Source organism: Coptis chinensis, chromosome 6, assembly GCF_015680905.1.
Source record: "Coptis chinensis isolate HL-2020 chromosome 6, ASM1568090v1, whole genome shotgun sequence".
Classification (NCBI taxonomy): Eukaryota; Viridiplantae; Streptophyta; class Magnoliopsida; order Ranunculales; family Ranunculaceae; genus Coptis; species Coptis chinensis.
The window spans coordinates 96,486,732-96,501,591 of NC_141461.1; the positions used below are offsets into that span (position 1 = coordinate 96,486,732).

At 36.4% G+C, this 14,860-nt stretch overlaps 1 protein-coding gene and 1 long non-coding RNA gene across 2 annotated transcripts; one reads left to right on the forward strand and one right to left on the reverse strand.

Annotated features, from left to right (window-relative positions):
• Positions 1–6,359: 6,359 nt before the first annotated feature.
• Positions 6,360–8,950, forward strand: LOC147495802 (uncharacterized). Its single transcript, XR_015197724.1, has 3 exons — positions 6,360–6,681; positions 6,759–6,851; positions 8,587–8,950. It is a non-coding gene; the product is annotated as an uncharacterized LOC147495802 (long non-coding RNA).
• Positions 8,951–9,456: 506 nt separating this feature from the next.
• On the reverse strand, positions 9,457–14,820 carry LOC147495803 (uncharacterized). The gene is made up of 2 exons (XM_086564520.1): positions 12,603–14,820; positions 9,457–10,157 (listed from the first exon to the last, which is right to left on the reverse strand). Exon 1 carries the CDS (start codon positions 14,741–14,743, stop codon positions 13,187–13,189), a length of 1,557 nt encoding a protein of 518 aa, XP_086420646.1. The 5' UTR covers positions 14,744–14,820; the 3' UTR covers positions 9,457–10,157; positions 12,603–13,186.
• Positions 14,821–14,860: the final 40 nt, after the last annotated feature.

Below are 14,860 nucleotides of genomic sequence, written 5' to 3' on the forward strand. Positions count from 1 at the left end.
GTTGGAGTGTATTTCCATTTTGTCAGTATTGCAGTGAAGAACTGTTTATACACCTTGATAAGTGGTTTTTTAATTTGTTTTATATCTTACAGCAGCGAATTTATTGTTTTGTAGAATTATAATGTCCTATCCTCCTTAATGGTGATATATGTATTACTATATTGATCTTTCATAATTTTGATCTTAGTATATTAGACAGTGTAAAAAGATCAATGTTCAAAAATCAAAATTGTCGACAATGTCTGCAGTGCAGAACTCCAGCTTTCTTAGCCTGAGTACATGTGCTTGGCTTTTTTATGTCCCTTAATAGTTTTAATAGTTGCTGAAACATGAGTGACTGGTGGACAGTGCTGCCTTATATGACCGTTCTTAAACACTGAAATGCATAGATGTCATTGTTCACAGTACATTAGTGCAACATTTAATAAATGCATCTATTTATTCATCCATTTCTTTCTTTCACTATATGTATGCATGAAAGCTTTGTGACTTTGTGAGATAAGTCACAACATGGACAGACTATACAAGAGAAATGGCCAATTACCTATCCTTCATATTCTTATCTTCTTGTGCCTATCATATGTGCTGGTGCTTCTAGCTATAACAAGTTGGTGTTGGTTTGAGTTATGCAATGTTGAATCCCTAAATTGGTATGAAATAGCAGAATAATAAGGCTACATGTACAATTTTCTGTGATATGTTGAAACCAAAGTCTCTTAAAACACTTGGTCATCTTATATTTTCTAGACTGCTTGACACCAACTTTCGGTCCTAGGCTTTGGTGTGTCCCTTAATCACGTTTCACATGTTCATTGTAGTCCTGCTTCTAAAACTTTGTAACGGAATTGTGGTAAGGTCTTAACTCAATTTCTCACATATTTTCATCAATCGGATATGATTCCTGCAGTCACATTGAACTTTTTTGGTCTTGGAGCTAGGTTATTTTGTATCTATTCTTTTGTACATCTTCATACTTCTTGTACTTCAACCAATGCCTTAAACGAAATATGATATGCTTAATGGGTGTTTTTTTTAATAAGGCTTATCTTCACTTTTTCTAGGTCTTTCTTGAGTCTCTATCGGAAGGTGTTGCTACATCACATTTGGACCGACGAGACGAAGATTATAAAGAGGATAGGACAAAGGTGATTTCTTTGTTTACTTCATGATTAAAACACCCAATTCTAAAGCACAACTCAAACATTTCGACAAACCACAACCTAAACAAGGCACATTTCTAAGTTGACACGTCCCATAACCTGAAACATGACCAAGTGTGCTACATGAACAATGAAAACAAAAAATTCCAAAAATCCACCGACAAAAAACACCATAAACTAGAATTTCAAGTGACACCCACATTATACATTGAAGCAATTCAGCCATATACAACAACATTAATAAGAGAAAGATAGATTTATTACCATGATGAGAGTAAGTATAAACAACTTTCCAAGTGTAGATATGATCACCTGCTTTAATCTGAGTCTTCTCAACTTTGTTAGAGAGAAGACCCATTGTTGTTCACTGCATTGAAAACAAACACAAGAACAAATACTATAGAGTAAACAACAAGTCAATGATTTGTAAGACAAAGTGGATTAAAGGAAATGATGATGACTTCATTACCGTTCAACAACTGATACCTGTTCGATGTTGAAATGTTTTCTGCTTAGTACATTTGTTTTTCTTTTTTAGGCAAAGAGTATTTTTCTGTGGGCCACATGCACAAACCTCTTTAGTCAAGGAACATATATGTGATCTTAACCGTTCCTTGATTCGTGGATAAACAGATGTGTGATTAGATCTCCAAGTGAAAATGAAAAAGGTTTCGTATAGATGCCATGTGGGGTTCAATCATTTGGGAATGTGGATAGATTTTCTTGTTTTTTGTCCTTTTATTTTTGGTTATATTTCATTGCTATTTCATTATTTTGGTATGTAATTGGATGAGTATTGGACTCTCGTCCAAATGGAGTCACATTTTTGTATATTAATTGATTGTCAGTAAAAATCATGGCATACAACATACTAGAGAAGTCAATAATTCTACACTGACATAGAAAATTGACACATTAAATGCGACCACGCTGGCGTGGCGGATGATATATGATATGTATCACCCTCTTACACAATGATACATGACATGCATCACGATGATACATGACGTATAGCACGATGATACAAGACATGTATCATCTGCTACATCACCGTGTCGGATAAATGTGTCAATTTTCTGTGTCAGTGTAGCAGTACTCCTAGAGAAGTTGTATCCGAACTCGACTCGAATAAAAAAAGGGCTATAAAAATCAACCCGAACGGCTATTTGGGTCGGGTTAAGATCCAACCCGACCCGATTCCCCGCTCCTGGGTGCAAATAGAAGTGGGGGGGCCAAAAGGAAATAAATAAACCCACAAAACCCTCCACGGTGAAGCAATTAGAAGAGGTTGAAAAAAAGATTGTTGAATTGCCTAAGGAGTTGCACTGCCCTTATGAAGATCTGCATGACCTTTTATCTTCATAAAAAAAAATGAAAGCCAGAGGTAAACTCCTAAGTTCTCGAGATGTTGAAGTTTAGTGGACAGAAAAAGTGTTGGCCGACTAACAAAGTCGGTAAAACCTTTGGGTGATGATACCAGAGGTCTAGGGCTCGAACCCCGCCAGCATCAAAGAGTTACTGATCTCATTTAAAACAGGCTTACCAATAATAAAAAAAGGTGTTTGCCCTCCATAGTGGATAATATGTTACACAGCCTTGCAATGTGTAATCAAATGATGGTTAGTTACACTAGCTGGCTACAAAATAATTTGCCACTTTTCACAAACATACCCTAATAATTAATATTTATATGGTTTTGTAGCTAATCAACTATTGGAAAATTATGATGGAAAGAGGCTAGAGGATCGATTCAAGCTAAAGCTACAACAGAAGCAATGGTATTTGTTATGAAATTGTACTTACATTTCTTTCTAGTCTTTCAAGTTGATCAGATATCTGCTGCTAACAACAGTAGAGAATGGGAATATATCAAACCATTAAGTAGACCATAGCACACTATCTAATTGTTCCTTTATATTGTTTGCACCACCCCACCTATTATTAAACCAGTGAACTTTGAAACCCAAGTAGGTCTTTAATTGAGTCGCTTATGGATGTAGCATTGAGTTTTCTTAGGTTAAGGCCTTTTCTTAGATGCTTTTGATTTCATTAAGAAGATTATGTCAGCCTATTTTCCTAATGAGTCCTATTAGAATTAGAATTGCAGAGGGGAAGCCTATACCTCTCGCAACTCTCGGGGCCCAACATTTTGGAGCATCGGTAGCTGATTTTGGCTCAGCCACCTAAATCCTTTTCAAGATGTGTATTGTATTCCGTGTTCCTCTTGAAGAGGGATCTGAGACAAAAAAGTTTTGTGTTTTGTATATGTGAAAGATCAATATTATCTTGGTCGAACTGGGTTGGACTTTTTTTGGTGCATTTGCTTATATGAAGTTGAAAGGTTTTTGTGCAACTGAACTAGGCTTAGCATTAGGGGCCTTAGGTTTGGAATGGAATTAATGGTTAAGGACTACTTTTAGGCTAAACCCAAAGCTCCATGTATATATATTAGGGAGGGATAGAGCAACATTCTTATGCATTATTATAGTCACATTTTCACATACAAATGAATTAAGGTCTGGTTTTTTGTAGAGATGATCTCCCCACCATGAAGATCATTCTCACAAAAAATTATAATATTTGGATATGTCTAACCATGTAAAAATTAGTGTTCATTTTTGAACTTTTCATCTAAAAGTCCAAAGTTTTTGCGAGCATGTTTTAAGGTTAGAATCCATATATATATTATAGAAAGCATATCCAAGGAATCAGGTTTTGACTCTGTATCAGTATGGATCCATGGTTCCTAGAGAGTGTTATAGACCCTTGGTTGGTAGCCTTGTAGGAAACCTACGCGAGGAGATTTGGTCAGCTCTTTCTCTCTTGGAAAGAGAATAGATACCCTGGACCTGACTGGTTTTGCTCATTACTTAACAAAAAAATGTTGCCAGAGAATTAATTGTCAAGATGCTGTGAGCGGCTTTCTGAGATCTGGCTGAGTAATAAGAGTTGTCGACGTTATTTCATCTCCAAATGGGAGAAAAGCATATCTTCGTTGGAAAATTCAGTTTATTTCACGCCACCTTAGTTTTTTTTAAGGCATTTATGAGGTACCGATGAATTAGAGTTGAAAATTTATTGTGGAATCATTAATCCTTCTGTATGAGTATATCTGAGAGTTGGAAGCAGGGCAGGGAACAGGTTGGGTTCGGGTCGGATATGGCTATATCCCAATCCGAATAGTTTCATACTATCCGAACCCGATTAAAACCGAAATTTAATATCTGAATCCGACCCAAACCCGAACCGAACCCAACTGGATAACACTAAAAATTCAAAAAAAGCCCAAAAAATATATCCGAACCTGAATCCGACAGACCCGAACCCGAATCCGACCTGAATAAGTAAACGGATAAAAAAATCGACCCGAACCCAAACTATTCGGATTCGGGTCGGATCGGATTCGGGTCAAACCCGACCCGATTCCCTGCCCTAGTTGGAAGCATAGCTGATCCTGTATTTTCTACATGAACGGTTACGGAAATTTATGAGAAAAGAATCAAAAGATTAAAATTTTCAGTATTGATATCGACCTTATAGAAGTCCACGACTTAGTGAGATGGGAGGTTATCTTAGATGTTCCGAAAAATATTGATTTTGTCCGAGTTTGTGGATTTTGATTGATGTGACCTTGTTTGTGTATTACTCTATATATCTGCAGTAGCAGTCGTCTTTGTAAAAAGCTAAAAAGTGCTCTAATAGGATGACCCATTACACATTTCCCTTTTTCTGATTTATGGTGAATCTTTGGAAGGACCGCTGCAAATTAATAGATCAGGAAAATTTAAACTCCGCTGGAAATGTATATATCCCATCTATGAAGCACCGACACGTCTCTAAGGGTGAAGTATCGGTGTCCGACACGGACACGCGTCCGATACGCGATTTGGAGTATCTGATTTTATAATTTTTTTTTTTAAAATTTCCGACACGCGGGGACACGCAAGGGACATGCCGGGGACACGCCAGAATAGTAATCTCACGTAGGGGTGCAAACGGATAGGTTTGGATGCGGATATGCCTGTATGGCTGTATCCGAATCCGAATCCGAATTCGAATCCGACGGATATTAAAAAATTTATCCGAATCCGATTTCGGATATCCGAAACGGATATCGGATAATATCCGATCCGAAAATTAAAATTAATTAAAATTTTATTTGCTTTAAATAATTCATTTTACCATTATAAAAACTAGTATAAATATATATATATTTGTCATTTATTATTATTATTTTGTTATTATAGTTTTATATTATTAGTTTATGATTTTATATAATATTTTATACAATAAAAAATGAATAAATTAATTATATATAATAACTATTAATTTTTTAACTCCGCTGGAAATGTATATATCCCATCTATGAAGCACCGACACGTCTCTAAGGGTGAAGTATCGGTGTCCGACGCGATACGCGATTTGGAGTATCTGATTTTATAATTTTTTTTTAAAATTTCCGACACGCGGGGACACGCAAGGGACATGCCGGGGACACGCCAGAATAGTAATCTCACGTAGGGGTGCAAACGGATAGGTTCGGATGCGGATATGTCTGTATCCGAATCCGAATCCGAAAATTTATACCGATATCCGAATCCGAATTCGAATCCGACGGATATTAAAAAATTTATCCGAATCCGATTTCGGATATCCGAAACGGATATCGGATAATATCCGATCCGAAAATTAAAATTAATTAAAATTTTATTTGCTTTAAATAATTCATTTTACCATTATAAAAACTAGTATAAATATATATATTTGTCATTTATTATTATTATTTTGTTATTATAGTTTTATATTATTAGTTTATGATTTTATATAATATTTTATACAATAAAAAATGAATAAATTAATTATATATAATAACTATTAATTTTTTAAATCGGATCGGATATTATCGGATGCGGATATGGCAGTATCCGAATCCGTATCCGAAACCAGTTCGGACATAAAAAAAATATCCGAATCCGAATCCGAAATTTTCGGATAATATCCAATTTTTCGAATACGAATTCGAATATTTGGATATCCACTTGCACCCCTAATCTCACGCATACAAGAAATTTTTGAGAGAGAAAAGAGGACAACTTAGTTAGGTTTCAGCCCCTCCTCACACTTCTGTGACGGTATATATATATATATATATATATATATATATATATATATATATATATAGATATAGGATAGATCCATTGTAGCCACATTCTAGACACACGATCGATCGATCCACCGATCTGTTTTCGATATAGTCTATTCTCGCCTTTGGATATTTTTTAGAGTTCTGAAAATCAAAACAGCTCAGTATCAAAATCGATAATCTTACGAAGGGTTTTCTCTCTCCTTCTCTCTCCCCAATTTGCTCCAGATTTAAACCAACCCCTCCAAATTCAACACCTCCAACACAAAATCAAACAACGAATCTGGCAGCTTCTCCATCCATCTCGCATCCACCAACAAACTTGAAATAGGAAAATAATTGAAAACCCTCACTCTCTCTCTTCGTCTCCTTTAACAGGTTCGTTCCTCGATTTATTTTCATCTCTTCTTGTATATAATTTTCTAATAATAATTACTAAATTCATGTTATTGCAGGTCCTAAGAATGTAATTGCGTGCTTCATAGTGCAGCAGGCAAATTTGTGGGGAGCTATGGTCAGCTACACGATTATACGCTACCAAAGATGAGGTGCGTGAATTACACTAGCTAGATCGTTGATCCATTACTACAATAATGACTCGAGCAACATCCGGATGAACATCAAATGCAACACACATTTTTTGCTTAATTTACATGATAGTATTCAATTCAAATGCAACACACATTTTATGCTTCACATGATAGTATTCAATTCAAATGCAACACACTTTAAGGACAAGATACATAGATAAACTGAAAACAACACATGTAAACGTGTCATGTTAGTGGTTTTACTACTATTTAACGTGTCATGTTGGGGAACATCTGAAGTTCGATCTATTAAGCTCGAAAATAAAATTGTGCTAAAACAGTCGATATATATATATTATTCAAACGTGTCCATGACGTATTCGTGTCCTATATTTTTTAAAAATGCCGTGTCCGCGTATCCGTGTCGTATCGTATCCATGTCGCGTGTCGGTATCCGTGCTTCCTAGTATCCCATTGTAGGATTTGTAGCTCACTTTTAATTTGGGTGTGACCTAATTCATTTTGTTCGTTGCCTACTGCCACAAGAGTAGAGCACAAATTAGATGATGCTAACAAGTTGCTTGCTACTTACTATGCACAAATTAGATCTCACCGTCTCACGAGTATCTGTTTGGTTTGGCACTCAGACCTTCAGTTTGACTATTATGAATTATCAGCTGCCCATTTACTTGGGGTTTCCTTTGTAGCAAAGAGCCCCTATGACCACCTATCATCATTATGGGAAGACTCCAAATGAACTCCACCACCAAAAATGAACTTACAAGATGAACTGAGGACTGATTTTTGGTGACGAAGTCTTCCCATAATGGAGAACCTCCTCAGAAAGTATCAGCTCAAGTAGATATATATATTTAACCTTGTCAAGAGTAGATAAATTTATATCGTTGTAAGCAACTTTTGATGAGGTTCCACACGAGAAGTTTCTTGCCTAGTCTTAGGTTTATGAAACTAATATGTTGAATAGATTTTCCTGCTTTTTTATCATGTAGGCCGCATATTTCTAATTATACCTTGTTTCCATGCCTTGATAAAGTTTTCTCCTTTTTTGCCACTGGTTTTAATGCAATGATGATACTTATTGAGTTTAAATAGCTAATTGAGAGTAATATGTTGATGGATTCGTAATTGGTCAACATGCACTCTTAATTTCCTTATATCATCGGAGTCGTATTTCTCTCTACTCCAGGTTTCACCTTCATATAAGTTCTTGAGACCTTGAAGTTGAGTGGACAGAAAAAGCTGATGCTAGTTGAATTATTAAAAAAAAGCTTGAATAATTCCATTAAAAAGATTGTGTTAGTTATTATCCTAATGAGTCCCATTAGATTTTGAATTGCAGAGAGTAAGCCTATACCTCTGCAATTCCGGGACAGCATTGTGGAACACCAGTAGCTGATTTTGGCTCAGCCACAATAGCCTTTGAGTATCGTGTTGTATATCGTTTTGCTCTTCAAGGGGATACACTATACAGAGACTGAATCTTGTCATTGTGCCTGACTTTAACAAGCTTCTCCCCGTGAATACTGCCCAAAAGTTACGTGAACAGGAATGAATATAATTTCTTTGTATCATTGTAGTTACATTTCTTTCTATTGCATTTGGGTTTCACTTTCACACAAACTATCTATCTTGTGAAGTTGAAAGCTTCTACTTTCTATTGCATTTTTTGCAAATGAAATCTCATATATGATCTTCTTTTAAAATTGGTATTAATGATTTTTCTCCCCTGTAGCTTCAGGTGTCCAGGCTCGACCTGATACAATTGCTCCTTTGGCCGGTTTTGGTGCTCTTATGGAAAAGAAGATAGATCTCATTTATGCAATTATAGAGGAGCACGCTGGATTGATTGAGGTGAGTAATGAAATTGTGGAGAAGAAGAAAGCCATGGACTAGTCCCAAGCCATGGTTGAGTCTCGTTAATGCTTGTTTTTCATGGGCCGGGGTTGAACTCTTCAAGCATTCTGCAATGTTTTTTAATTGAATACTGGTGGATCTCTTGTGGGGGACCAACACTTGCAGTCTTACAGAGCACATATTTTGCTGTAACCTAAATCACCAAAAATTTTGTTATACCTGCAAGGTTTTCTTGGTTTCAATTTTTTAGGACAGTGGTTTCTAGCTGTGCATACAGTTCATGTTTAACTGGCTTTCAGAACTTCAAATCCTCAACTCTCATGTCACAATTGAAAGTCATTATTGCACTGTATTTTCACCTTAACTTAGTTTTCTGAAAATTTGAAAAATCTTTCTAGTCCTTAGCAAGCTAGTATAAATTCAGATTTCAGATGAATGAAACTCAAATGATAGTGTTTTCGTAGTTGTTCAAAAAGTAGGGTGCAATGAAAAGAAGAGTACAGAGGATGTCATACTTGAGGAAACTATACGCCAATTCTCTCAAAATATTTGCCAACATATCCGATCGACATATTCAGTAGATCAAGAGGGAAAATGAAATGGTAATTTGGTCGAAATATCAAATATTTGCTTTATCACTTAATCCGAATGCCCGATGGAGAAGCTTCTGTGCTCTTAATCTGCATTTACAGGTGAGCATGCAAAAATTATTGGAGTTTACCCGAAATTATCCTTGAACCACTAAAACTTTGAACTCGTACATTTTCATTTTATATAGAAAAGAAACCGCCAATGCGGAGTGACGGACTTCGGAATTGAGCCCGTACATCCACAGTGAAAAGCGAGAGGTCAACTTTTTTGGTCTATCACCAACACAGTTAACTGAGCACAATGAGATCACTAATGTTCATTGCTGAATACTACAAAATATTGTTGGATACCAAAAAGAAATGAAATGCAGTATAGAATTCTTCAGAGAACTTGTTAAGAACAAACTCAGTGCAACCTGTGACCATTACAACAACCTGGGAGCTGAAGTTACAGATAATGAAGTCAAGGTTGCTCCGTTTGTAATGAAGGGCAACTAGGCCCCTATGTTCACTGCCAGCCAGCAAAAGGAATATGTTGAGAGGCCATTCTCCGACAATCCTCTTCAACCAATTCCTTCAGCTCAAGCTCGAAAGTAACATTTTCACTGTCGAAGATATTTCTGTATCAAGACGGGTGGTGTACTTTCTACAGTACAGTGACAAATTTGAAGCCAGGTCATTAACTAACCGGTGTCGTTTCTCACAGAAAGAAAGACAATCGGTGATAAACACGACCCTTGATATACCATTTCTGCAAAACCTATAGTCTCAGAAAATTCCATCGTTCTTTGTTTCAGATCATTCTTTAACTGTCTCACACAAACAACCAAGTAACACAGCTGCGCATAGACTGGGAGAGCTGCACAAAAGGGGATATGACAGACAAGATAATTTAGAAACTATATATAAACAATTATAAAACAAACTTAAACAACGACATTCCATCAACCAACTAACTAATTAACAACGATAACCACAAGGTGTATAAGGTAAACTAGGTTAAGATCTAAGTCCCAAGCTTGAGTTGAGATTTAGAACAATATTAAACAGTCTCAGATTCTCAGGGTTCTTCATATATGGTCTTGCCAATCTTAATAGGGTGGTCAAAATTGGAAAAGAGTGTCGATCTTGATGAAGAATACCTAAAATACGAATAAGGCCTCGAGTTGAGATTTAGATCAATATTAATCAGTCTTAGGGTTCTTCATCAATGGTCTGTCCTAGATGTATAAATCTTAATATGGTAGTCGAAATCGGAAAAGAGTGTTGTTCTTCTCCATTTTTGTTGTGCTTATGTTAAGGATAATACCGCTAAATATTCCAACTAAACAGATTACATTAACACTTAAATCATTAGCAAGAAGCTAATTTTCCAACAACCCCACCCATAAATACCCTAGTACAATAAACAAAAAGAATAATTCAAACACAGAGGCAGAATATCTAAGTTTCAATGCTACTATTTGTGGCAGATATAAACAAAAAGAATAATTCAAACAAAAGTAAAATTTCACAACAATCTGAATGTGTAATTGTAACGTCGAAGGAATATGGGTGTACTCAAATACTGTAATGTATACTCATCATGCAACATCATCTTCCATATTGATAGACTCAATAAGAAAAGGTCCATGCAATAATAAAGGTTATCAAAATTGTCTACTATCATTACAAGAAGATGTATGGAAGCGTAGTTGCCTAAAATCAAAGGTCATATCACAACCACAAATTCTGCAATTCAGGCCACCATGTGCCTACACGGCTATAGGATACAAAGACCTTATAGCAAACTAAATTTTATAAATAAGCTTCATAGAGGGACTCCCTCCCAGTTGCAATTCGGCAAAACAATATCGAACGGCAACAAGATGAAGTTTGTTTTATTGGGGTTTTGTTTTCCATACTAGCAATAGCGCCCTAGAGGTCATCCTTGACTAACCCTAAATATGATACAGCGAATGCACAAAGAGCACGCATAAGTGCATAACGATAAACTAAAAGCTCAAGATACTGTACGAAATAGATACGCAAAACCAAATTCAGAACCATAGTTAATTAGTTATTCCTCCTGATCAGGGTCGTCATCTCCTCTAAGATTAGCAAAATCCACTTAAACTTGTTGGAAAGTAGACGGGCTCCTGTAACATTATTGCAAACAATATGCATTACCTACTGAAAAATATTCATTACCGCACAAGCTATAGTTACTCAATCCTGTGTTCATACAAGATATCCTAATATCGGTTCTGCATGACGTGTGAAGGGGGAATCAAAAAATTGTCAACAGAAAAATAGAGGATGGAGGAGAGTTTAGTGAGAGATCAGTAAGAATTGAACATGTAAGTACCACTTCTCTTTCCCTTCTCCTTAACCCATATGCATTTACATATGGAGCATAGACACTCTATAGGCGCTCTAGATTCCAGAGCTTCTCATGTTAGGCGCGTTTGCGCTCTCGCTTTTGCTCAACGATATGATAACTAAGGTTGGGAAACACAGAAATAGGGTAAACAGTAATACAGTGAGGACCGGCTCTACATCGCCTAAAAACGGTGAGAAGAGAAATGCAACGGAAAGAGAAATATCACAATTCTATAAGCCAGCAAGAACCTCTTGAAAAAGAAGTAATACGATAGAATGAAGCTAACAAATGGCACGAAGGAACAATGCTTATCTATAAAATATCAACTCATCCAAGTCATTTGTTTTATTTTATTGCAGCATGTACACCAGAATAAATAAATTCTTTAAGAGAATAACATGAAGGGACATCAAAATAACTCCAAAAAAGGCAAAAACAAAGAAAATTCAAACAACATCCTTTTAACCATAAGAAATCATCCAAAAGAAAAGTATATCACAGTTTTCTAAATAATCAATCTCGAAACAGATACAAAACATATTCTCGATAACTCCTAATAGAACATCAAACACGTCACGTGACAAGCTAAGTGATCAATTGTACTACTATAGATATTATGTTGACTTGTTGACTTGTTATGCACTCAAACGATATCTCAAGAAACAGTGATAATATACATATTAGTATAGCATAGAACTCGCTTAGTATACGAGCTAATAGTATCCTATAAACAGAAACAAGATCTATACATTCTTTCATTAATACCTATGCGGAATCCCAGAAAAGACCCAAGTTGAATAGCCTCGGTATTACATGTACACCAAGGAATAAATACAATCTAAATGAAAAAGTAAACACAATATAGGATGGAGACAGGAGAGAAGTATACACTTTCTGTTGACACATAAATTAGCAAAAGAATTGATGAAGATAGCAACTTACAGATTTCATCATCCTGGTGGGATTGGTTGGAATCTTCACAAGGATATGTTATTAAGAATAAGTCCTTGGAGACTGAGCCATCAATCAACATGCATACTAACGCCTTTATTTGTCACTCAACAAGAACTTACGAAGAATAACCCCACCTTCATCATTCATATCATCTGTCACAAGCACATGCAGTATCATAGATGTGGTTTCAGCATTCACTGAGAAACCCCTGTCAAGCATTGCTTTATGAAATTGGAGTGCCTTTTGAGTATCTTTTTCCTTGAGAAATCCTTGAACCATGATGTTGAAAGTATGGTCATTTGGAGCCACACCCTTCTTTTCCATCTCAAGAAACAAACTTTGAGCATCATATAACATCCCCTGTTTACAATAGCTATTGATCAATGTCGTATATGTTATGGTGTCGGGTTGCACCTCTTTTGAAGAAAGGCTGTAAAATAGTTCCTTTGCTTCCAACAACTTTCCTTCTTTGCACATGTGGTGAATAATACTGCTATAAATCACAACATCAGCTCTTAACCCATTTCTTTCCATCAAATGAATCAATTCCATAGCTTCGAGAAAGACCACTGTTAGCACACAAAACTTCTATTAAAAATACCATATGTGAGAATATCTGGACTTTGTCCATGAGTTTGCATGTCTTCAAAAAATTTCTTTGCGTCCACAACTCTCCCGACCTTACATAGCCCACCAATAAGGGTGTTATATGTAACAACATTAGGTTTCAAACACTTGCACTTCAAATTCTCATAAAGTTGCATAGCCTCATCTAATCTCTTAGCCTTGCAATAACCATTAATCATTGTGTTATAGCTAACAATATCGGGTTCCAGACCAGCATCCACCATTAAATCAAAAACATTTCCAGCCTCTTCCATTCGACCCTGCAAACAACACCCATCCATCAAAGAGTTGTATGTGATAGTGTTAGGCGCCACATTTCTTTGAATCATCTCCTCTAATAGGTGATGTGCCTCACTAAGCTTCCCTTCTTTGCAATACGTATCGACCAAAATATTGTATGTTGTCACATCTGGCCAGACTCCTCGACTGATCATATCATGCAACAATTCAGTTGCCTTGTTCAAATTACTGGAGATGCATAGGCCATAAATCAAAGATGTATATGTGATGACATTAGGCATTATACCTCTTTGAAACATCAGTTCAAACACTTGAAGTGCTTCACTAGTCCTACCCTCTTTACCAAGGGCATCAACGAGAATGGTGAATGTTACTACATCTGGTGCGATGCTTCTTTTCAACATATCTTCAAACAAACTTACGGCTCCTTCTAATTGATGAATGCTGCATAGTCCATGAATCAAAGGGTTGAAAGTAATGGCATTTGGGACAACTCCTCGAGCAATCATATCCTGAAAGAGATTGACGGCGTCATTCACCCGATATTGCTTGCAAAGACAGTCAATGATCATATTGTATATGTAGACATGAGCCTTAAGTTTTTCCTTTTCCATTGAGCTCATCAGTTGAAGGGCAGTATCTGAATTTAATGATTTGCAGAACCAATTGATGACAACCCCATAAGTGATTTCATTGCAAGGGTATCGATTTGCCACCATTTTGTTGAACAATTCCAAAGCAGGTGTCGGTTTTCCATCCAAAAACATCCCCTTGAGAAGAGAACTGAAAGTAATAGCACTCGGTTGAAACCCACGTTTAAGAATATTCCCCAACACAGAAAACCCAAAATCCACCCGACCCATACAAGAATAGCAATTGATCAAGGTGTTAAGCGTCACAATACTCGGTTGGACTCCAGCGGAACCCATTGCATTGTACATGGATAAAACAATAGAAAAGTGTTGGGTCTTGACAAGGGCTCCTAGCAGTTGATTGAAAGGGTGAATGGAAGGCAATGGTCGATACCGAATCAACTCATTAAAGAAACCCAATGCCTCGTCAAGCTCAAGTGTTCCAGATTTACACCTTTTTCTTACTAAATTTACTAATAAATCAAAATGAAGGTGGTCTTTATCGGCAGAAGTGGTTGATGATTGACGTGGGTAATACGTAGTAGTAGAAGTTTTGAAACGAAAGAAGGAAAGAGAATGCAAGATAGGAGAGAGAGTAGCAGAAGAAGAAACCCTTCTTAACATCGCCATTTTGAACTAACGGCTGCAACAGTTGAGTGGTCGACGAGAAAAAATGGTTTGGGAACTTAATTTTCACTCTCTTTTTCTTCTCATTAAAAGTGGAAGCCCAAAACCCCAACACAACCC